Source organism: Ammodytes marinus (genome assembly GCF_949987685.1).
Source record: "Ammodytes marinus genome assembly, chromosome: 15".
Classification (NCBI taxonomy): domain Eukaryota; kingdom Metazoa; phylum Chordata; class Actinopteri; order Uranoscopiformes; family Ammodytidae; genus Ammodytes; species Ammodytes marinus.
This window is the reverse complement of record NC_137219.1, coordinates 8,934,595-8,960,095: the sequence shown is the minus strand read 5'-3', so window position 1 is coordinate 8,960,095 and position 25,501 is coordinate 8,934,595. Positions and strand designations below refer to the sequence as shown.

General features: G+C 39.5%; 2 protein-coding genes across 3 annotated transcripts in view; both read left to right on the top strand.

The window, feature by feature from the left end:
• The window catches only part of LOC307261760 (guanine nucleotide-binding protein subunit alpha-11), a 30,402-nt gene extending 16,530 nt beyond the window's left edge, over positions 1–13,872 (top strand). The window contains exons 3-7 of the mRNA XM_080042364.1: positions 432–586; positions 2,597–2,725; positions 4,972–5,101; positions 7,095–7,248; positions 8,658–13,872. Of these exons, the coding sequence (XP_079898490.1) occupies positions 432–586; positions 2,597–2,725; positions 4,972–5,101; positions 7,095–7,248; positions 8,658–8,848 (759 nt within the window). The 3' untranslated portion in view covers positions 8,849–13,872. The remainder of the gene's footprint in view (positions 1–431; positions 587–2,596; positions 2,726–4,971; positions 5,102–7,094; positions 7,249–8,657) is intronic.
• A 1,892-nt stretch (positions 13,873–15,764) lies between these two features.
• On the top strand, positions 15,765–23,542 carry LOC307261848 (TLE family member 5-like). 2 transcript variants are annotated; one of them, XM_080042509.1, is made up of 8 exons: positions 15,765–16,126; positions 18,548–18,645; positions 19,238–19,301; positions 19,690–19,734; positions 19,833–19,895; positions 20,053–20,127; positions 21,432–21,718; positions 22,851–23,542. In XM_080042509.1, exons 1-7 carry the CDS (start codon positions 16,100–16,102, stop codon positions 21,669–21,671), a joined length of 612 nt encoding a protein of 203 aa, XP_079898635.1. In that variant the 5' UTR covers positions 15,765–16,099; the 3' UTR covers positions 21,672–21,718; positions 22,851–23,542. The 2 variants fall into 2 exon arrangements, with proteins under 2 accessions (XP_079898635.1, XP_079898634.1); XM_080042508.1 differs by having other exon boundaries at positions 21,432–23,542.
• The last annotated feature ends 1,959 nt before the right edge of the window (positions 23,543–25,501 follow it).

The window sequence follows — 25,501 nt, the reverse complement described above, 5'->3', positions numbered from 1 at the left end:
TTCTACATGTCTGACCATTGTACAGTGTCTCTCGTTTGAGGACTTCATTCATAACGCACACTTGATGTATGGGCCCATTTTTATTATGTAAATGTCTGCATTTTTTCTTCTTCAGTTTGACCAATAAATGTGTGTTTTGGATATATTTCCTGGGGAAAACTATTGGTGCACAAGAGGTGATGCCTTTAGTTTGTCTGGCAGAAACATTATATTTGAAATAAGTACAATATTTGTGTGGTTTAGGATCAGCTGCCAGTTCCAAACAGACAGTGAAGAAAGTTACCTTTCCTATATCTTTAGTTGAAAATCTTAGGAAATTAGGAACTACTTGAGTTTATTTGTTTGCCCCATTGTTTCTTGCCGTTTCTCAGTACATCTTGACTTTTCTCTGCTCTCTATCTCACCTTTTTCCCTTTCTTGTGTGTCTTCAGTCGAACGCCATGTTGGTGAAGGAGGTGGACATTGAGAAGATCAATGGCTTTGACTTTCACTTCATTGCAGCTATCAAAAGCCTGTGGTCCGACCCAGGGATCCAGGAGGCCTATGACCGCCGTAGAGAGTACCAGCTCTCTGACTCCACTAAATAGTACGTCTTTATGTGTGTGTGTTTCTATGTGTAGACATCGGGCATGTTGCCTGTCTTCAGATTTAAGACTGGGATTTGTGTGAATGTATTTTACAATGTGTGCGTGTTCTTGCAAAACATTTGTCAAGGGTATGTTCATGATGTCAGTTTGGGAACTGATACAGAATTAACAGTGTTTAAAAAAAATAACAGTTGATTCTTAGTATTCCTGTGCTTTTCTCTGTTGGATTTTCATTTTTAAATCTAATAATTTGATGATCCTCACCCTTTAATATTATGTGACGCCTGGAGGCATAGTTGTTATCAAGGTGTGTTCGGATGTGTGGTTGGTGGCATGGTGTGTGTGTTGGTTTTGTGCGTAATTACCTGTGTGTAACAATACCTTGTGGGTTGTGTAATGTATTGTGGGCAGGTCAGCCCATTAGCCATTGTAGTTTCCATTCTGTGTGCACAGATTAGCTTAAAAACATTATGAGTCATTTAAAGTTTGAGCAATGTGTTGAATGCCTGTATGTCCGTGGTAATAGATACACTCCTAACCACAGACTTAAAAAAAGAAAAGAACATTTGTTTGTTGCCAAATGTTTCAGCCTCCTGTTCTCTATGTGATGGTGGCATTTGTAACAATTACATTGTACTTATATGTGACCCAAGGCTAAATGTGCAAAGGTACTGGGCTCACTTTGTAGTGCCCCCTGCTTGTAGACTTGCTGTACTACCGTTCAATGCTGCTTCAAGTCCGTAAGAGAATGTGTGTTTATGGTAAATATGTAAGCCCTGTGTTTGTCTGTTTTTGCGTGTGATTGAGCGTGTTAGCAAGAAACATAAAAAATAATTGAATTTGTCTATGCCAGTGTTATCCACACTGTTGTAATGTATATCTCCAGTTACCTTAGCGATATAGATCGTGTGACTGCGGAGGGATATGTTCCCACCCAGCAGGATGTGCTGAGGGTCCGTGTTCCCACCACGGGTATAATAGAGTACCCGTTTGACCTGGAAAATTGCATCTTCAGGTACCCCCACCCCTATGGCACTAGGACTGCAGCATCACCTTAGCGAGATGACAGAAACCACTGATTACTGTCAGGATGTTTACACATCAGTTAAGGTTTTTGTAAATTAAAACACAACAGACAAACCTGTAAATGCTCTCTCATTCCTACAGTGAAAGCACATGTTCCTTAGAAAGAGTCCATTTGCCTGATTAGACCCAGTTTTTCCTACAGAGAAAAAAAAATATTATTTTTGACCAAATGAGCCCCAGAGCCCCCTTGGTTAACCTGATATAGATATCAGTGGTTTGTGTCTGAATTTTGCTGCGGTTCTTGCTCCAGGATTATAAAAAACTTAGGCCAGACATGCTGCACTGAAGCATGTGGGGAGACACCACCGGATACCAGATGAAGAAGGATTAGACAATGATGTCAAAGATTCACCTGGAAGTTTTTTGAAACACAGAGGCAATTGGGCACAGTTACAGAAGAACTGAAATTTTTTTTTTCTAATTGAATTTTCAAATTGAAATGGCTTATTTACAGGGCTTTTTAAGGGAAAAAAGTTTGGAGAATTCTTCCTGCTATCTTTGATATCATACTCGACCTTCCTTATCCAGACCAGGTGCTGCCGTCTCTGCTGATGAAGTCACTGCTACTACTGTCACTGATGCCTCCTCACTGTCTGCAAGTTAATCCACAAACTACTTGACCCGACTCCTAATTGTTGTCAATTAAAACGAGAGTCGAGTCAACCCAATGCTATAGTTTAGTTGCAAGTGATATAGTTGGTTTGTAGATATAGTGTGTTGGTTGAGCAGTGACACTAACTAACACCCTTTTGTTTTCTGAGTTGTGGCCTTTTCTTTGAAGCTTCCTCAACAGGACTGATCCACACTTCCTGGAATGGCAGGGGGGGTAGCGGTAATTGCCTGTCACGCTTTATATAACTGTTTTTTCTGTCTCTTTTTTGTCCTGTTTATCTCCTCTTTTTCTTAAACCTGCCTGCCTGTAGTTATCTTACCGATCTGGATCGTATCGCAGATACCGGCTATCTTCCCACTCAGCAGGATGTGCTCAGGGTGCGCATCCCTACCACAGGAATCATAGAGTACCCATTCGACTTGCAGAGCATCATTTTCAGGTAGAAAGATGCCTGTTTTGGCTCAGTCCCTGCTTCTTATGTTGTAACATCTTTTAACCCATCCATCATCTCATGGTTTTGTCCAAAGCCCCAAATAAACCATTGCTTTTTTTTCTCATTAATAGAAATAACTTCAACAGTGATTTTAAGTTGATGCCTTTTGACTTAATTGTCTGTATCTCATCCCAATTCCTCCTTACTCCTTATAATATTATAGTCATAACCATTTTACAGTCTCCTCATAGTCCTACTCTTTTTCTTTTACCTCCTGCCATAAACGGCAATCGTACCACACATAACACAACCCCCTAATGAACACAAAGTCCTACATTCTGGTGCCCGCTCTCTGTAAATGGGTCACCTCCTCTCTTCCTCCTCCTTTCCTCCGCTCCTCTCCGGCTGGCAGAAGAAACGAGGTCGTCCTCTCCGCGCTGGAGGAATGTTATTTTTGGGCAGCAGGTCCTGCAGGGCCCATATTGGCCCTGGGTCTCTGTGGACTCACATTGGACTGGGCCACCACCAGGGGGCAGCCTATCTGAACTGTACTAAATCTGTGCAGCTTTCTCAGAGGCCATGTTGAACCTGGTCTGGAGGTTTGCACCCTGTGCGCCCAGAGGTGCAACAGAGTAAGCAGAGTTGGGCCTTCAATTGAACCGATGTCATTTCTATAATGGCTTGACATAAAAGGTTCTTGACAGGAAATACTTTACGGGTTCAGTTAGTCAGGAATGAAGGCTTAATGAAACTGGGACTTAAACTCCCTGACGAGTGAAGGGGTGACCTTGTGAGGGAAAAGCTCTGGAAAGCTGAAACCTTATGAGGATCCACACATCCATCCGTCAGTGTTTCAGGCTGTACATGAATGGCTACCGCCAATGCAAGTCTGTTTGCCTGCAGGCCTGTGTGCTGCAATCAACATTTTCATGCTCATTTTTAAAAAGTAAAAAAAATGTGTTTATCTCTTATTATAAAAGTCATATAAGTCACATTCCTTGAGATGTAATTTTCTCAGTTTGTAGCTTCTCATTAAGTTACATAGGAGGCACCCGCCTACCATGAAAAGGATCCAGCCATCAGAGGTGCCCCCTGTATCTTTTCATCTCTTAGTGCATCCTGTCCTCTGTCTGTCCTTGTACCTTATGTCCTTGACCCCATCTCCACATCTTCCTTTGCCCTTCATTTTACATTCCTCTTCTTTCCCCTTTTGTTAAGTGTGTTTCAAAATTGTACAATTATTTGAATGTTATGCTTTACCACACACACACCAGGGAAGGTTGAGAAAGCTTTCTATTAGATAAAGTGTTACGACAATCCACTTTCACAGTGTGACACAAACCGAAGTACAGACTGGTCTAGTATCAGATGACTCCATGTGTGAGCTGGTGAATGCCACTCAGTTTTAAGAATCCCAGAAAGATTTTTCCTTCCTTCAGAAATTGTGACTAAACTTTGGACAAACAGTGCAAATGACACACTTTCTTCAACTGAGTGCCATTCGTTTTAAAGCTGATCCTAGATCTGTCTTGAAGTAGGAAGCTTTCATCTTTGTGCTGGCATGCATTAATCACAAGTGCTAAAGTAGATTCACATTGCACATTTGTTTCCTTTTTTATGCCAAGAATAGTTTTACACATATTTTCTCTGAAAGCCTTTAAAACAAAGGGCCAATAGGTTGTAAATTGTATGCTTCTTCTTAAGGTTTTGAATCCATCAGGTGTTAATTGTAGTTTGCTTAAAATTAAGTTAACGGGACTTCAGAAAAGTATTTTTTTTTTCTTTTAAAACAAATGATCATGACCCAGAAAAACATATTCTAAGCTTTCTGATGTCTCCTTAAATGACAGTAAAAAATATGCTTTCATGGGTCCCACTCCTAGGATGAGACTACGTCTTTATTTGGGTCATGTGCTGAAAATGTTTAAGGAAGACACCAGAGTGCCTATTTAAACTAATTTGCACAGAAAAAAATGTTAGACTATTACAGAGTTCTCCTGATATAGACGCCTCATCTACAAAGCAGCCCAACATTCACTGTATTTGTAATGTTATTAAATAAACAATATTCACAATGTTTCCACTAGGAAATATATCTTGATGGATTCAAAACCTCCTTCAACAAAAGACAATCCTCGACATTGAGAATTTGAACTTCTATGCTGTTAAGAGACCACTGAACATGAAACGGGCCACGAAGAGATATATGCTGATATGTTTTTCCCCTTCTTGCATCTTCATCCTGCCTTCAGGATGGTGGATGTAGGGGGTCAGAGGTCAGAGAGGAGGAAGTGGATCCACTGCTTTGAGAACGTCACCTCCATCATGTTCCTTGTGGCGCTGAGTGAGTACGACCAGGTCCTGGTGGAGTCGGACAATGAGGTATGTGGACTCTTAAAACCGCACATTGTTGTAATGTTTGTTATATCTGCAACACCTTGGCCATTCAAACTAAATTAGGATTTGGCGGTGGTGTCCAATTTCTCATACCTTCCCAAAATTTCAAAACCTATTGATACTTCAACTGGAGACTATGTTTTAGTGCCTAGCCCAACTCTACTTTGTACAATATTACATTGAACAAATCAAGTCACCTTTACCGAATACTCATTTTTACTGAACAGTGCTTGAACCCAACCCAACTCGATACAACCTACGTTCCAAACTTAGGAAACAAGAAAAAGCACTTTGTGTAATTCACTTGCAAAGTATTTTAAGCTACATTATTATATTAAAGATGCGCTCCCTTGGTGTAGTGGGTTAGAGTGCGTACCATATAGGATGTCCTCATCAAAGTGGACCCTTGTTTGAATCCGACCCAGGCTGTTCACTGCATGTCATCCCCCTCTCTCTCCCCATTTCCACTCTGCACTCTCTCTGATCTTCAACTGTAAAATAAAGGTTAAAATACAGTACACAGTGGGCAAGGGCGTTTCCCCCGGGCCCAGGCCCCGCAGCAGACCCGGGTCCGAATCCCGCCCGGGTCAGTTCTCTGCATGTCTTCCCCTCTCTTCCCCATTACACACTGTCGGTAAAGCATGAAAAATGCCAAAAGATATCTTTAAAAAATAATTAAAATAAATTAAATCTAAATTCAAAAGATGCTATACACAGTGAAGCAGCAGTTGCATTTTTGGGGGGACCAACTTGCTTGCATTTGCCATTTTCTCTTTCTAATTATCCATTTTTATTCTCACAAAAGCAGTATGACAGTTATACCTTTTTATTTCAAGTGAAAGTTAAACATCTCCAGTGTTTCCCCTAGAATTTTTTTTAGGCCCGGTGGTAAAAGCTGATAAAGAGTCTGCGCGCGGCGTGCGTACCAAATTTCTTCTAGAAATTTACCAAAACTAACCGTAATATGGATGAGCCTCTTTTGACAGCCCTCTACAAATTAGGGAATAGGGTTATGCCTTCACATTCGGTACGTTTGTACATTTTGTGTTTCCCTCAGGATTTTTTGAGACTGCTGGGGGAGAATGTACCTTCTAGTGGGGTCTTGAGGCATGCCCCTGCGGAAGAAAACCTTTACCATTTTAAACTTAAATGCATCAATCTGGTACACTTTGAGAAGCTAAATCTGATTTTATTTTTTTTGCTCTGTAAACAGCTGTCATATGTCCTGCCTAAAACAATATTCTGGAATAATTTGGAGACACAAGCCATATAAACTATTTAAGAAAAACACATGGATATGAAAATAAAATACATTAAACACGAAGACCTAATATAGACAGGTATGTCCTGTCTAGTATTCATTTCTGGAATAATCTGGATCATGAAACATTTTCTTTAATTTATTTAAATATTAATTTAAAATAAATAAATTAACCTAGGCTACACATCATGATTAGCCTATCAATCAAAATGTGTGCAAACTTAGCCAAATTTCCTATTCCGACCATTATATTTCATGTAGCCTAGTTCTCAATTTAAAACATAAAAATAAAGTAGCATTGAAAATACCAAAAAATAAAGCTTGTAGGGCTACAATAGCCTGCTGTTTTCAAGATAACTTGCTGCGCTGTCTCAGCTGTTGATACAGATTGGTTGCCACGGCAACGTAGCGACTTTAACTTTCTAAGTTTTGCTCAGAACTTTTTCCTGTTCAACTCCCTGTTACTGAGTCCTAAATATCTCCAGTGTATGCCATGGACCTATAAAGGAAGGTTCTTTCTCGTCAGTTTCCCTGTGTGACATGTGCGCTCCGAAAGCACACGCGCATCACAAAAATAAAATGAAAAATAAATAATATTTTTTATTTTATTTTCGGGCAGCTGTTGGCCTGGCGGGGGGTCCCGTTGGCCTGGCGTATAATGGTAGGGGAAACACTGATCTCATTTCCTGCATATTTGTTTCCTTCTCTTTGCATCAGAACCGTATGGAGGAGAGTAAAGCTCTGTTCAGGACTATCATTACCTACCCCTGGTTCCAAAACTCCTCCGTCATCCTCTTCCTGAACAAGAAGGACCTGCTGGAAGAGAAAATCTCCTACTCGCACTTGGTGGACTATTTCCCTGAGTTTGATGGTGAGATCATCTATCAACATATAACATTTCATCCATCGCCCCAGTACAGTACTTATATTCAATATATCCAGCTATGGTGTGGGTTGCTATCTGTTGTCGGTGAGCACAGGTTGTATTTGACATAAACCCCTCCTACCAAAAGGGTAGTGTCGGAGGTGGAAATACAAGCCAGATCTAGCGTAACCGAGCTGACTCGAACCAAGGCCTGGTAAGGCTCAGTGGAATATGTAGCAATGGATTGAGCCGAACTAGCGGTTCCCCACTGCTTCCATTCTTAATGCTAAGCTTAGCTAATGCCTCGTTTCCACCGAGTAGAGCGGGTCGGGTCGGAGCGGCTCAGAGCGGCTCAGAGCGGGACAGCTCACTTTTAAGAATATCGGTGGTGTTTCCACCGCCGACCCTACCCTTACTGGTAGGGCGGGGTTTATAGCCGCCAGAATGTGGGTCAAACTATCGGGCTGTGGAACAATTGTGGTCAAGCCAGCGGTCTCTCGTTTTTGCTTGGTCAAACCAGCCGCTATTTATTCCCCCCGTGTTGTTGTGAGCACAGAGACGGCTCGGTGCAACTGATACAGACAGTGAGCGAACAGCGCTGGCTGCGGCAGCTACGTGACATCGTAGCAGTGGGACACAGTGTAGCCAACTGATTCATTTAATGACGAGGAAAAACACCACACAATAAACAGTGCTGCGCACACATTTTCGCCAAAACACAAGACTCTCTTCACTCTAGCCGAGATGACTACACACGGCGGAAATGATTCTTTCGACCAACTGTGGTCAAGCCGCTTCTTTATTTATTCCCCCCGTGTTGTTGTGAGCGTGTATTTACTATCTATGGCGTAAACACACAGAGACGGCTCGGTGCAACTCATAGAGACAGTGAGCGAACAGTGCTGGCTGCGGCAGCTACGTGACTAGCAGTGGGGACACAGTGTAACCAACTGATTAATTTATTGACGTGGAAAAACACCACACAATAAACAGTGCTGTGCTCACATTTTTGCCAAAACACAAGACTCTCTTCACTCTTGCCTTGCGGAAATTATTCTTTCGACCAATAAACGGACGGCAGTGTGTAGCTCCGCCTTTTCGGCACCCTTTCAGGCGGCTAGTACCCCAACGGAGGAGTACTGAGATTAGGAGCGGTTTAGAGCGGTTAGGTGCGCTTAAACCGTACCCTACCAAAGTTTTGTCAAATGAAAAGCCAAACTACCCGGACCGAACCGCTCCGACCCGCTCTACTCGGTGGAAACGAGGCATAAGACTCTTTTCTAAAGCTCCATACAGAATACACAGACATGACCGTTATAATTGTATTTCCCACATTGTTGACCTTTTTTAAGTAATATTCTTCAATGGTAATAAAATTCAATGCTTGCATTTGCTTATCTGTTTTAATATCTTAGGTCCCCAGAGGGATGCACAGGCAGCGCGCGAGTTTATCCTCAAGATGTTTGTGGACTTAAACCCGGACAGCGACAAGATCATCTACTCTCACTTCACGTGTGCCACGGACACTGAGAACATCCGCTTTGTGTTTGCAGCTGTCAAAGACACCATCCTACAGCTCAATCTCAAAGAGTACAATCTGGTGTGAGGAGGGCTCACGTACAACGCTCCCCATTGCACAAATGCACACTTCTTTTGGGAGTGTGCGCTCAACTCCACACGCATTACACAGCACACCATGCCGGCTCTCCCACACACATAGACAGACACACACACACACACACACACACACACACACACACATACACACACACACGCACACACCAACCAACCATCAGAGCCCTTCCCTTTTCCCCCCAATACAGTACATTCACAAATCCTCCCACCTGCAAACACCACCCCTCCCTTTTCCACCAAAGCTCGCCCTCTTCCTCCTTCGCTCGGCAGCTTCTTGTGTCAGAGTCCTCGCTCCTCCCAAAGCCGCTCCGCGTGTGTCAGATTTTGGCCCTCGGCTGCTGGCTCTGGCACATTTAATCTGGCACACAAACCTTTCACACGGGCTGTACAGTGACTGAAGGGGACTTTGGTGTTTATGTGTGTGTGTGTGTGTGTGTGTGTGTGTGTATTTGGGGCAGCATTGACGAGCGAGGAGCTGTGTGTTGGTGAATAGCGGCATCATCAAACCTTTGGAGTTCCCCCTCAGCAGTGTGAGATCAGATCCTCGGTCGTGTCCTTTCGTCGGTGTGAAGGGAAGTGAATACTGTATCTCCTGAAACCAACCAAGGACCAGCGTGAGGCATCGCGCTTCTTTGGACAGAATGACTCGGAACAGGAAGTGAGGCCGCACATCGGACACGATAGGGACGGGGCTGAGGATTCTGTCTCCACCTCGCATCTTTGAATGTACCCACCAGTGTGAGCATCGCAAATCGCAAAAACAAAAAAAACAAAACAAAAAAAAATTAAATATATATATATTATGAAGTACATGCATATGTAAACACACTTAAGACAAAAAGCACGAGAGGGCAAGTCATAGCTAATCAAAATCCGTTCATTGCTGAGATTTTTTTAATTGTTTTTAATGATAGAAATTTGTTGCTATGTCTAATCTATTTAACAAGTAATGGCTAAAAGTAATGGTGGTAAGAAATCTGTAGAAACTTTTCGAACTTTGCAAAAACAGAAACATCTAAAAAGAAGCGACCATAAATTTGACTTGACATAAGTATCCTTTAAAGATTTCTGTGGGATTTGTGTTTTTTGTTTAAGTTTATCACATAGCTTCCCTCCCCCAGATGTTTTTTTCTTTTATGGATTCACAGGGACAATCTTCCATGTGACCGTCACTGATACACCGCGCCACGCCCTTATTACAAAACACTAAAAGGCGGGTTAGAGCAGGCTCCAGACACTAGCTCTGCTCTGATTGGTGGAAATACATTTGAAAGGGGAGTATGACATCATCAGGGTTTATAAGTCTGCAGAGAACATCTATAGCTTGGGATACAAGTAGCTTATTCAACAAAATAAAAAGCTGTAATGTAAACACGCCCACATCCCCGATGACATGACACCTGTGTCACTCAGCCGTCCAATCAGACACACTTCCTGACAGTAATGCCATTGTCACATCAGGATATGCTTCTGTTTACTTTTTTAATATTATTTACTGTATAGTCACTTTGTTTCTATAAAGATTGCTTGCTGTTGAGTGGTGAGAAGAAGCGGGGGGTGGGGGTGGGCTATGAACTTTTCATTGAAAACGCACTCTGAAGTCTGCAACCGTTATTTGTGTATATTTGTTTGTAAATACATATACACAAAACACTCCTGTACAAAACGCTCTGTGGTACACCATCTTTGGCAAAAAAAAAAAAAAAAAACCTTAACTACAAAAAAAACTACAAAAAAATATTAACTTCTTTCATTAGCATACATTTCTTTTCCTATGAATTTATGGTAGTAGTGATACTGTGATTATGGATTTTGTTCACTTGATTAATAGGACTACACAGAGCTGCGTAGTGTTGAGGAAACGATAGGCAAAGGAGCAATAGTCAAGAGAAAAGAGGTTCCCAACCAGCCTTTCGACTCCACAACACTGCAGCTCTGGCTCCAGAGTATACTGACTAGGGCTGGTAAAAAAAAATCTTCACAGTACGGTGACAAGATGATTTTAAGAGTAATTAAAGATTTTTTTTATTTATCTAATTTATGGACCAGGTTTGAAGGTGTTGATAATTTGACTGCTTTTGATTCTGTCATGTTGAAGTGCTCCATTTTTTCTCATGGCGGAGCCTACTTGAGTCTGAACTGCTGTAAAAAAACAAAAAACGAAACAAAAAAAACAACGAATGTCTGGTATAGTAAGGACTTTTTTCTCTGCTTTCTATTTCTAATTTCCAATTGTACTTGCCATCACATCTCCATCCATGATAATACTGTTTGGTTTTCTTTAGGAGCCCTCACATTTTTTTTTGATTCAAAAGAAAAGAAGAAAAAAAAAATTTCAACTATTTCCTCTTGGTCTATAGACTCAGCGCTGTAATGCATACCTAGAAAAATGTACAGTACGAACTATATAGGTGGACTTTTTTATCAGTGATTGATGACCCATGCGGTCCATGCTTGCTATTTGTAATTTAACACAAATTCTGTTGTCGTTTTTTTGCAACGTTCATTTTCCATTTTATTTTAGGCTTGCTTTTGATAGTGCCAGTGAAGTGCGGATATACTTTTATTTTTTATTTTTTATTTTTTTGGTCTTTGACTTTTTCTACAGGTGATTTATCCTTCATCCTCATTAAGGGCTATCACAGTGCATCAGACAGCGGGGAGTGGAGTACACATCCACAGTGAACCCAAGTCATCCACTACTAATCCTTTTTTTGTAAATGGGGATTACTTGCAGTATGTGAAAATAAGAAGTGTAGGGTGTTAATGAAAAACGTAAGGTGTGATTGTGAGTGAGTAGAGAGTTTACCAACACTAAGCAGTTCTCTTTATATACCTGGCCCTTTTGTTTTAATGAAGTGGACCCAAAATCTGGCTCTTTTGACCTTCACTACTTTTTTTCCGGTATTTCAAACCTCATGCAGTATAGAAACACTTCTCACTAAAGACACTGCTACCACCACAAGTATTGCATGTTTGCCCCAGAGTATTTGACTTCTAGCTGATAACCAAGACATCTTAATGACCATACTTATGGCTTTGCATGTTTTAACCATTAACTACAAATCTTATACTTTATTGTCGGCCATTTCTCCATGTTGATAAATTGATTTCCTACTTTGCACGCAGCTATTGGTTGCCGTTCTTGCTGGTTAGGTTTGATAAACAATTTACAGAGAAATTACACTTGATTCTGAGAGATAATCCATACCACAGAAGACATTTCATTTTTTTTCTTCTTTCTAGCTTCTGTTATTGTGCAATAGTTATGGTGGAATTGAGTGAGCGGGGACTGCTTCAAAACTCCCTTGTTTTACAATCAAAGGTGCTCTGACATCAGAAATTTTTAAACAATCATTAACATTAATCTAACATTTTTGAAAGCTGGTTTATCAGAGAAACGTGATGTAGAGGATTATATGAATTTTTGCTCTTTTCCAAATTTTAACTATATGCTTGTGGAACCATTTTATTTGAAGGTAACTAACAGTCAGAGGTACGTAGTAACTAAATGAATGTAACTGATTTTTATTTTATTTTTTTTCTTAACTAAACCCAAAAGCTGCTTAAATATGGGTAATCAATCTGAAAACGTAAAGGTATTGTTCAAAAAACCCTTAGCAGTGATGTAATGTTTGAACACTATCAAAGTTGATGGGGCTAAAATATATAGATTTTGTAACGCCAGTGTGGTCCTTAACTGCCATTTTCTTTCTGCTGAAAATTACACTAAATCTTAAATGGAAGAAGCAGAAGACCAACCGTTAGACTGCTGTCATAAGGGGGAGGAGGGGGGTTCTTGAAGTGAACAGACATAGCAGTATGGATACCACAGTATTTTATCAGTAGTTGTGTTAGGACTTACCGTGTGCTGAATGCAGACCATGTTGTATTATTAAAACTTGACACTACAACTTTGGCACATGGTGAAGGGCTGACTGGCGGTCGATGTGGGTTTGGTAGTGTGTTAGCGGCACAGTGTTGCACAGTGTTTTTCCTTTTGACACTCTTAAACTCAACATATATGAGCAGGAAAGAGAGATGCTTAAATGTCCTTCTCATTCTTGCATTTGGTCCGTTTTTTGGAGCAATGACCTGTTATTTATTGCCTTTCATTGCCTTCAATCCTTTAAGTTTTGGTTTCGACACAGCTCTGACTTTATGGGGGGGCCGTAGTTGTCTGATTCCTGTAAAGCTTGCTGTCGAAGCAAGTGGAATCAAAGTTATCTTTTTGACATCAAGAGTGAAGTCGGTGCATATTCAGAACTTCTTTCTTGCCCCTATCTTTTTCTCATTTCCTGTATAATAAGAAAAATATTACCAGAACACTATTATTTAGGGCCACTTGATTTATTTTATTTCCTCACTCCAATGAAACCTGAAGGTCAATTGTGTAGTGGTGTATAAAATGCAGTTTTTTTTCTCTCTCCTCTTACTTTATTTGTATGTAAACCAAATGTAAATGATGTATTATACTGAGTGTGCCAACCCCACTCTCTAGAGCAAGGCTCTCTCTAAGTGCCAACGCTGTGGTCATCATCAAAGGACCACCACCTGAGATGGTCCCCCCCCCCCCCCCCTTTTTTTTTAAATAGAATACACCGGAGACTAAAAGGATAGATGATTAAGTACACACAAAGACTTTATTCTGTATTTAAGATTGAAGATTTAAAAGATAATCTGCTGTTTTTTAAGAAACTGTAATTATAATTGCATGTGCTGTTTATTTTGTGTTTGGAAGTGAGGGCTTTGATGGTTTCATTGAAGCAGAGCCCTTAATGAAGGGGGTTCAATCAGTTGGTTATTATCGATTATTGATTTACATAACTCTTTGCCATATTTTTTTTTTATGTGTTTCATGTATTTGTTTCAACCACTGTTGCCTGATCCTCATTCAAACATGAACATGACTTATGATCATTGCCGCCTTCTAAGAGAGAAACATAATGACAAGGTATCTGTTTTAAATTGAAATAAATTTGTTCCTATACTTGCTCATGGTGTGTGCGTTGGGTTTCATGGTTTTGTGTTCCTAGGGTTAGATTCCTGAGCTAGCTTGATATATAACACAACAAAATCAAGTTGTCAACTGTGTATTTGATTATTTATCAGGGTAAATCTCAGTAGCTAAAGTTTCATATTTAAAATGGAGCCGTAGGGCAATTTTCAGGAATTCGGACGTGCCCTAAAATACATTTTCCTAATTTTAGAGGAACTTTTATAAAATATTGTCATTTCAAGGGGATATTCTAAAGTCTAGCAGTTGTGAAATATCTCACTCCCACCCTTATTCTAATGCAAGAATTATCTGGGGTTTGCTCATGCCTGTCACTGGATTAATCAAAAACTTCTACAATAAAAAAATAAAATGCAATGTCAGTGTATATAATATAAAGTAAAAGTAGTATCCTGGAAGTAGTAGCCTACCCCCTTTGATTACTCTGAACTTTAGTGACGCACACTCCATAGCACACTTTATCAAACTATTAAAATCTATTTTCCGGAAGAAGAAGAAATCGACATTTTCAAAAGTGAAGAAAAATCGTCACAAAGATGTTATTGACTTAAATACAGGACATCAGACCAACATTTCAAAGTAATTCCAGAGTGGATTCAGATCAGTTCAGACATTAAGGAGAATTGTTTTTTTCATTTTTAGCATTTTTAGATATAATTTAGCTGTAAAAACTGTGTAGGCCTATCTAATTGCAAGAGAAAGTTCAGACTTATAGGGGAGGGGAGGTATCCAGTGTGTCAAGTAATACCACTTCATAATACGTTTATTTACCTTTGTGTTTATAAAGGCTAACTGAAAGTATTGTGCCTAACAAATTACATTGATTTATATTTATTAATGTTTTTTTTAAATAGGCATACAGCCAGGGGTGGGAGGTTATGCACCATAATGCAAGAGTATGAGTAACATATTTTTAAACTTTTTGTAAAATTACCTATAAGATTCTCTTTCATATATCCCCTGTCGAATAATGCTCCCTAACAAGATAGGCCTACATGCAAATATTTACTACAGGTCAAATGGCAATGCAAAGAGATAAGATATTGATCATATTACCAAAACTCTTTCAAAGTCTTTACCCAATAATTCAATGTATTTCAAGATTTGGGGTCTGCACATGCATGTAACACTTTTCCATTGGTAGCATGATTCGACAGAACACCGGCCCGGACATGGACATATTATAAATTATTATTATTATTATTATTATTATTATTATTATTATTATTATTATTATTATTATTATTATTATTCAATCAATATCCTTTATTTAACCAGGTAAAATTCATTGAGATTAAAATCTCTTTTTCAAGAATGACCTGGCCAAGAGGGCAGCACCAAGAAACAATAAGAACAATCAACCACAATTCTCATACACCACATTCAACGTCAGGTAAAGTACAATACAAGATCAGGGACAAGACTATATGAAGATTGAAATGAGTACAGTTAAAAATGAAATAAATAAACTGGTGACAGATGAATGAATAAACCCGGCCGTTATCAGAAAATAGCTTTACAAACAATTGCATTGACCAAGAGAACTATCTTCTCTGTCCTTCAGGATTCCTTTGAATTCTCCCAAGGTGACCAGCTTATTATTATTATTATTATTATTATTATTATTATTATTATTATTATTATTATTATTATTATTATTATTATTATTATTATTATTATTATTATTATTATTATTATTATTATTATTATTATAATAAAACCCATGGGCCACAGCTTCAGTTCAGCGCTGCGCCACACGGGGCGCCCGCTTCTCCGCCGCTCGGTTTGTTTTCCGCGTGATGCTGCTCTTCTCTTCAAAGCAGAGGAAAGTCGGGGGCTCATGTGTCAACATCCAGGGTTTCCCCGGGGAGGTGTAGCGTTAACGTTATCCCAAAAAAAAGAAAGAAAAAAAGCGAGAGACTTGATGTCCCTTTGAAGACCGTTTTATTTCTTGTGAGCCTATTCATCCTTTGAGGCGGTGGTTGTTTTGTTTTGTTTGTTTTTTTTGTGGTGACTGCAGAGACCAGAGGACGATCTTCGGCTCGTGCTGCTTTCACGTTAGCTAACGTTATTTTAAACGATGACAGAGTACAAAGTGCCAGCAGCGTCTCCAATCATTTAATATTATCTGGGGACCTGTTAGCTTAGCCAGCTAGCCCGGCGATTCGGTTAAACCAAGGAAGCACGGTGACACACACTGCTGACATGATGTTTCCTCAATCTAGGCACTCGGTAAGTTTTACTGCGTGAACTTGTCCCAGAAAGAAACTAAATAAACTATTAGCGAGCCGAGCTAATGCTAAGCTAACCACCGACAGCTGATACTAGCTCCTGTGGCTGCAGGTAGCTGTCAGCTTGTCTCACAATGCCCGACCTCTCACGACGTTTATACCGTTATAGTAAAGCTGAGATGTCGGGTTACAACCATACAGTCTATGGTTACAACTTTTAACTCCATAAAGATTGTAGCTATAGCATTTGGTGACCAGGTTTTGTCTGAAAACACAATGTGTCGTCGGCTAGCTGTGAGTCCAAACAGCTAATTTAAGTTAGAGGTAGAGTGTGCGAGAGTGACTTAGTGTGTAGGCTATTGTTCGCTGTTTCTACTCTCAACAAACCAAATTACACAAATATAAGAGTGCAACAGAATGTATATCCACCTGATGACTTTGATTAAACAACGGAAAAGATTTGGTCTCTCAAAAGATTTGATTAAAAAAATGCTAATAATATCTGTTAGCATTTTATACAAAAGAACTCAGTCCAACAGTGTTTTCTAAGGAGAAAGAAAAAAAAGGTACAAATGACTACTTTTGAAGGATTACCCGAAACAACTGCGGCTAAATGATGCAGTATAAGAGCAGAAAAGGTGCCTTTTAAATGATAGTTATATACGAACAGAGGAATTAGACACACAAGGCCTTAGTTTAAGCACTAATAAATAATAGTGGATCATGTCACAGTTATTTGCATGCAAATCACTATTACTATTGGTGAAAAGTCCAATTAAGAATTATTCAGATGTCTTTTTCTGTGTGACCAACAAGCCAAAAACACAATGATATCCAGTTCACAATGATGAAAGAAGAGAAAAGGCTGGAACCAGAGAATTTTTGGAATTTGACAACACAAATATTACTCTATTTTCACAATAGTTCCCTAATTTCTTTCCCATAGACTTATTCATTAGTCAACCAATTAATGCAGCTCTAGAAACAATTCAATCTGCAACTGTTTTGATAGTCGATTTTTGACTTGGTAGCCCTAATAATATTGAAATGTTTAGTACCTTTGCTAAACTTATTGCCAGACAATTTGCGTTAAACAACGGACACCCAAAACAGGAAATTATCCTTGCTGACCTCATGTGAGGGACGAGCTTGACAAGAATGCGCAAAATAAAACAAACCATTAACCAAAGAACACCGCAAACACTCCCACAAAGGTGACACATGGTCATGTAAGTATGCATGTAAAATATTTGTTTAAAAAAAAACGATATCTCACTTAATAATTAGTCTTGAAAAATCTCAGAAAATTGTGAATAATTCCTGTCCTGGAGAGTAAAGGGACATCTTCAAATGACTTGTATCGTTTAGTTTAACAACCTAATGATATTGATTTCAAATTTATAACAGAGAAATTGTTGTGTATTTTGTTCCATTTTAAAAAGCAGGATAAGGTGAATATTAGCTGATACTTTTTTTTTCTTCTAGATAAATTCGTCAAACAATAAACAGATCAACCATTAAATCGACTGATCGTTTCAGCTCTATCTGTTTTCTAGTGATTGTATCAGAAATTAATCTGACTTTTCATTACTCAAGGTTTTTTTTTTTTATCTAAAATGTTCGAAAATAGTGAAACATGGCTATCATATATTGACCAAAATATTACATATTCTGCAGTAGGCTAGTGCACTGTACATTTTCGGATGCTTGGTTTGGTTTGGACCTCTGTGTAATCGGGTGAATCCATCCCCTCTGCTCAGTCCCATAATCCCACTGGAGACCTCATGCCCTTGTGCCACTTATTTAGAGAGTAATGAGGTTTAAGGCACCAGATAAATCCTGGATTATGGCTTTGGACATGGTTTAAGTGAAGTCTATACATATCCAGACTTCTAATGCAGCCTCTAAATACCTCCCACACATATGGTCAGCATGGGCGCATCTTAATCTTGCCTTCTGTAAACACATTTCCTCAATCACAACACTCTGCGGTCCTGCAAAGAGGATGGAGGCCGAGGACAGATGTTGCATTATCTATTTGTCAGATGTGGGGGAAAAAAATCTGTGCTTGTTCTAATAATTGAGCTTTGGCTATAGTGTAAGTAGTGTACTATTAGTTAAACATAGTGTCCGTCTTATGAAACCCTTGTTAAGGCTGACCCTCACTTAAGCTATCCTCTCAAATGGATAATCTCAGGGGTCAAGCTAATGTGTCCAAACAAACGTAGACACACATTTTTAACAACTGAACGAAGCCATAATATATTCCCCTGGCCCAATGTCTGCAAACAGGGCTTTTCTAATTGCTCTAGTGACAGTTAGGAACATGTCTAAAGAAATGTTATAATCAAATTTTGGCTTCAGACTGAGGTTGTGGTCCTATGTGTGTGTGTGTGAATCCTGTTCTTGCTCTGTTTCCCAGGCGTCCTCTCAGTCCGGTCAAGCTCTCAAGTTCACCACTTCTGACTCCTGTGACCGCATCAAGGACGAGTTTCAGTTCCTCCAAGCACAGTACCACAGGCATGTAGCTAATGCAACCCACACACATACACACACACACACACACACACACACACACACACACACACACACACACACACACACACACACACACGCACACTCAATATCATTTCAGAGACCCAAACATTTTCCCATGGTTTGTTATAACGCCAAAATGCAATTGACGTTGGTACATTGGCTTTTATTCAAGGCAGATTTTCTGCCTATTTCCTATCTTCACTTTGAGCTAAAGTGAATTTCTGATTTATGTTAACTTTCTTAACCTAGATGTGTTCAAAAATGTAGTGAACTTGCATTTTATTTTCAATGTTGTCTGTGTTGTCCATTATGGGTAGGAGGAATATGTTTAATATTAAAATTCAATCTTTTATAATTAAAAAAAATACAATTAATTTGAATACATTTTTAAACAGACATTCAAACAAATTATTTTGCATTTTGCAATTCTAAAGATGAAGCCAGCAACTTAGCTCTGTCTAATGAAGACAGGTTTTAGAGTAACCAAGTAATTCCCCAAAACAAAATGTCAAAACTAGTGTGGGATACATTTGCCTTTTTAATTGTTTAATATTTATTTTCCTTTTCTACGCAGTTTGAAGTTGGAGTGTGATAAACTGGCCTCTGAAAAGTCAGAGATGCAGCGTCACTATATCATGGTAAGTGCCGCTCCGACTGACGTGAGTGTTTTTAATCTTTCTCTGATCTTCTGTAACAATCAAACAACAAACAGGTTAGGTAGCGTTGCTGTCTTAACATAGACATTCTAGTGCACACCAGGAATGTCTGGTTAGATAGGATTGTCTGTAGATAGATTTAAAGGTTTTCTGATAGCCTATGATAAATTACAGATCAAATGACGATAAACAAATACATTTCCCAATACATAAGCCACATATTTAATAGGCATACCTACAACAAAGTATACTCTAATTGTGTATATTTTTCTATTGCTTTAGTGACCAGGTATTGTGTACCAAAGGATTCTTAGTTTGTGTTAGAAGGTTTACTTATAAAGTTTGTCTTTCCTCCCTCTTTGTTTTGTAGTATTATGAAATGTCGTACGGACTGAACATTGAAATGCACAAACAGGTAACCAACTTCTCCTCTACTGAATCCTTATTGTAGTCGACCACATCTGGTATTTTGCTGTTCTGACGTACTTCATTTTTTTTTCTTCTTCTTTACAGGCTGAAATAGTGAAAAGACTGAACGGGATCTGTGCTCAGGTGCTGCCTTACCTGTCACAAGAGGTAATGTAAAGACACTCATGTTCAAACTACACCTTGGTTGTATTTATTAATGCTATCAACATTTTAACAAGCTTAAGATTTGACTGTTTATTCTATAAACCATACAAAAAATCTGAAGGGACATTTCAAAAAAGAATCGGTTGTCTTCTTGTTGCAGCATCAACAGCAAGTCATGGGCGCCATAGAGAGAGCCAAGCAAGTCACGCCCCCCGAGATGAACTCCATCATACGGGTGAGTTGACTTTGTACAGAAGATGGCCGTAGCTATCAGTTGAACAACTTATCCTGCAACCAGTCACTACTTCACCAGTCTTGTAGCAAAACTTTATACTTGACCTTTGATGATTGATTAATCACTTAGTGTGACCATGACTTATAATTCCTCCCCTTCAAGTTTTGTGTGTATTGCACCTCACAATCAAACTAGGGCTGTCAAGCGATTACATTTTTTTATCTAATTAATTACAGGCTCTGTGATTAATTAATGTAAATTAATCGCATACTTTTATGACACTTTTATACCTGTTTATAAACAGCTGTATAGCCTGCTAGTACAGTTTGTTTCTCTCTCTCTCGCTCTCCGTCTCTCGTAACTTCTGTCTCCACAACAGACAGCGCTGCACTGCCACAGATGCCTATGCCGATTCATTCACCATCGTCGTACTCATAGGCAAAAATATTGACACATACACACACACGGGGCGGGTGTCCGTTTACGCGGGAGACGAGACAGCTAGCAAACAAAATTGAGACACACGGAGGAAGATTGAGAGATACTTTTGAACCTACATTGTTGCACCCACTAAATCAATAATGCACAGACACTGCGGAGAATAAAGTAAGATGTCTTCCTACCTTCATGCTTATTTGCCCGAAGCATCCCATAAACCGTCCATAGAGCCCTCGGCCCCGCCCTTTCCCCTGCTTCTCTCTTTACTTTTCTCCCTTTCACCCGTGCGGGCTGTGTATGCAAGCTACAGGTGCAGCTCGGTGCAGCTGCGCACCACTTTTGCACCGGGTCAAAGGGCATTATAGAAGTGCGATTAATCTGCGTTAATTTTTTTAATCGCGTTAATTTTTCTGTGATTAATTAATCGAAATTAACGCGTTAATTTGACAGCCCTAAATCAAACTAATTCAAAGCTAAGTCAACATCAAATTAGACTTCTTTGTTTATTTCTATGTAAAAACCCAGTATTATATGTACTAAAATTGGTTTACTAGAAATGGAATTTTAGCCTAAAAATTGATATTGCCAAGTTTGTCCTGAAAAATAATATGATACCAATTTTGAGTACCTGATTTTAAGATAATTTTGAGCCTTTTGACTGATATCAAGAAAACATTTTCAGAGACAAAATCCTCTTCCCCGTTTTATATTGGAGTGACTGGCCGGGATCAACTTCAGGGCCACAGGGACCACACAATGATCCAAGCTTGGCTACTATAGCCCATGGTTGCATATGATTCTAGTGCTGATCCTTGGGGCCTGGTGTTTGACATTGTGTGTGTGTGTTTGTTTGTGTGTGTTTTCAGCAACAGCTCCAGGTGCAGCACCTGTCCCAGCTGCAGGGCCTGGCTCTGCCTGTGGCCCCGATGCCCCTAGGCCTCTCTCAGCAATCCATGCCCGCCGTCTCCTCCAGCTCCGGCCTGCTCTCCCTCTCCTCCATCCTGGCCAACTACTCCCACGGACAGGCCCAGGCCGCCAAGGAGGACAAGGCCCGGGAGGCTGCGGAGAGAGCGCCACGAGGAGACGACGGGGACAAGTCAGACTAGTGCGCACACAAGAGGAAGAAGGTTTGGAGGGAGGAGAGAGAGGAGAGGTAGGGTAGTGTGAAGTGTGTGTGAAGAGGGGAAAAAAAGAAATGTAAAACTGTAACTGTAAATGGAGGTTGATGTAGGTCTGGCTGCCTGTCTGCTGAGTGTTCATGTAGAAGAGTAACTGCAGGGATGGGGACGTGGGGCAGAAGCTGTGTTGGATGTGCAGAGAACGATACTGCTGAATGGCTGAGAGTGAGAGTTAAATGTTTTTATTACTTAGAGGTAATAGACTCAGTTCAGGCTTCTAGACCTTAAACCGATGCTTCTTCTTTTCTTTTTTTGTGCGCGTGCGTATGCCACTGTTGTTAGGCTTGTTAACCACGATACACGTTTTCCCATTTGGAGTGAGAGCTGAGGATGAAAGCTAACAGCAGTGTCCCTTAAAATAGATCTGCCTTTCACAGTTTCTTTATTTTAACTTTCATCTGTGATCAGTGTTTTTTCTTTTTTCTTTAGTCCTTTAAATTGTTTCTTGCTTGTCCGTGTCAGCCGGTCACAGTAAGCAGTTTGAACAACATCTCAGTTCCTTCTTGATTCATTTCTCTGCTCTCAAAACGTACAATAGCTCCATTGCCTTTTTTCCAAAGAGAAAAATGATCTGTTTGGAAAGTGAAATCATTCATTTATGCCAAATAGAATCTTAGTCTGAAGGTAAATTGTAGGTTTTTAAAGGGACATTTCACTCATCAGGTGCATTCAAACCCTTAAAACATAAACCACACCATTTTCTTTTTTTTTCTCACATGACCAACCACTGGAAGCCTTACCTTGGCTGTGTACCTCAATCCTAAATAAATGGGATTATATTTCGTTGAAAAAAAAAACTATAGTTTGTACAAACAGTAGTGTACCCTTGGGTGTCTAATAAGTGTTTCATAGGCCTAGCTGCTGCTGCTGCTGCTACGCACGCTACATGGCATGGACCATGACTCGTCTTTTAAGTGACAAGAATTCGAGCTCTGGAAAAAAAAGGACTTTATTTTGACATGTTTTCAGGAAGTTAAAGACAGGATAATTAGACATTCAAAATGTCTGTGTGTGCTTGAGTGAATGTGATCAGTAAGGCGAAAACACTTGTTTGATTTAACTTCATTTTTTTTTCTTAAAGTACCTTTTGGATTTTCCCCACCCTAGTACTGATCCACTCTCTCACTGACCGAGACAAACTTGAACCAGATCTGAACTTCAGAACCAGATGGTCGTCAAAAGACATACTTTTGCTGTATTTCTGAGAGTTGACACACTTCAGTTTATACTGAGACTGTATCAAGCGCCTGTGTTTTCCTGTCTTGCTTAACTTTTGTGTGATTGTGATTTACCCCCCTCCCCCCCATTGTTTTAATGAAGACTGTGTCCGAGGTGAGTTGCGAAAGCTCTGTAAGCAACAGCAAAACAAGCGTTCCCTCAGATAACAACATATTATCAACATGATTCTCTCTTCTGTTATGTGTGCTGGTCAACAAAGGCTTGTGTCCTTTTGCAAAATCTGTGCTTCATATACTTGATACTACATGCTAATTTTGAAAAGTAAATACTGTCTACTTGACAAAATACCTTTCTTGTAGTTGGTATGCAAGAAATGAAATGTACTGTTTTATACTTACAGGAAACTAGGAGACATGTGCCGACATTAAACTTGACATGGAAAGAGCAATGTTTAGCATATATTTGCCATTTCCAGCTTCATTAGTATTAGTTAATAACAATTTCCCCCCCATTTGAATATGCTATATTTTGCTCCTTTTTAGAGAGAATATAATCAGTAAAGAGAAGCTCTTTTTCACTCTCTTTATTATGAATTTCCTGTTACTTTTCATGTAGACAAACGTGTCCAACACATGGAATGACTTATAGGAGAGCTGTCTTAAGTGTGCACTGTTCATCCCCACATTCAAACGATTACCGCTATATATCAGGAAGTAGGCCATCCGCCGTTGTTTGTGACGGCTGGCTTTTCAGCCCACCTTTAAGTGTGGCTATTTGAAACCGCTATAAACCCTTTTCCTCTGTCATGGTTGGACGACACATTTTACAGGCTGGTTGTTTTCTAGCATAACCTGGCTCTTGGATGGAGCTAGTTACCTTAGGGAGCTAGTGTGTTCACACTGGGAAAGTGGTAGAATAAGGGTTCAAAAACTGTGGGTACGCAGACTGAAAAAGTTTGAGTGTGCTGTTGATGGGCTCACAATGAATTGAGCAAATGAAATGGAGGAGCTGCTTGGCACAGCTGGAAACATTTAAATGTGTGGGAGATGGTGGTGAATCAGCTATAGAGACACTTCAGAAAATAACTTTTGGAAAAAACATGTCTTTTTGACAACTTTAACCTGAAGTTACTTTTTAGAGACCGTTAAATCAACCTCCAATTTAACGAATGTTGCATCTTTTTTTGTAAGAATAGAACTGAAGCATTTAGATTTCTTTAATACCAACTGCATGACACAATATACTATAAAAAGGTTAGTTTATTGTTCATACTGTATGAAGTTAATATGTGGTAAAGTATGTAGCACAGCAGGGGTTTGAGAATAGGAATGTTCATATTTGAGCCAGCAGAGGGCAGCAGTGCTCTCTAATTGATCATCAGTGTCTAAAGCGTTCACCTTATCATCACCGTTCTCCTCCTCCTGTCCTTATGTCCTGTCCATGTGCAGATTGTCTGTTATTCCCCTGTAATGTGAGTGCTTTCCAGAGCTTTGACAACCCACCTTTTTAATGTCCGAGAACGAAGCTACAATTATTTTTTTCCCCCTCTGTATTTTAATTTGAAAAGCACTTAAGTTGTGGCTCAGTGCTCTTTTATTTTGTTTATTTTTCTTCTTCTTCCTGTCTGTGTTAGTGTTGGGGAGCTGGGCATTTTCCCTCCCCAGAGATTTGACCTTAACATATCGAGTGCGAGAACAGATCTGTTAAGTCATTCACACTCATAATGTTGACGTCAGTCTCTGTAGAAAACCTCCTTTGGCAAAATTCAGACATATGAATGGTATGTGTGTTTGTTTTTTGCTGTGAAGGGCCAATTTGTATACATATGAATATATCAATATACATATTTTTTAAAGCATTTTTGTATGTTTCAAAGCTGCTTTTTAACGTGTGTGTATCATGGAAGATTTGGTGTTGTATGTGTGCATTACAAGCCTACAGTTAAAGAGAGGCACAATGTTGTATACCATGACGTTTTCCTGTTTTTTCTCCCATTCTCTCAGTAGGCAGTAACACTTAACATTGTTTTCTAGGTTTGTAAATGTTTTTTTTTTTTGTGCAAACAAATCAGTTTAATGTGTCTCTGAACACAGTCTCATTTTAAGATACCTGGGGCCGAAAAAAGATACATAAAAAAAAAACAGATGTAAACAAGCAACTGTGTACTCTTATGAGAATGAATCAACCTTTTAGCAGTAAGGAAGCTTCTCTGGTGCCTTACAAATAAAAGACGTGATTGAGAGTGGTCATTTGTGTTTGGTTGGTAACTGTGTGGAAAAAAGAATGAAGCAATCTGAAGGACGAAAAGGCAACATTAAACCGCATCAACATCACATAATCACTGTCTCATCGAAGCCGAATCATGAAATGTAACTTTTGGAAACCTGATGATAACAATAAAAAACATGTTTGATTAAATCATTTTCAGTATGAGGTTTGGAACCTCCAGCTGACTTGGATACAAGTGAGAATTGAGGGGATGATGCAGTCTCACAGTGCAATTGAATTCTCTATTGGATAAGTAACAGATGAGTAGGCAACCTACCATCCTGTAACATTTAAGGACTGGATGTAATGTG

Bases quoted from the DNA above. Each gene is read 5' to 3' on its own strand.
- LOC307261848 (XM_080042509.1), top strand. From the start codon at position 16,100: ATGATGTTTCCTCAATCTAGGCACTCG. The intron at 19,302-19,689 runs GTAAGTGCCGCT...TTTGTTTTGTAG, and splicing joins TGCAGCGTCACTATATCATG to TATTATGAAATGTCGTACGG. The intron at 19,735-19,832 runs GTAACCAACTTC...TCTTCTTTACAG, and splicing joins ACATTGAAATGCACAAACAG to GCTGAAATAGTGAAAAGACT.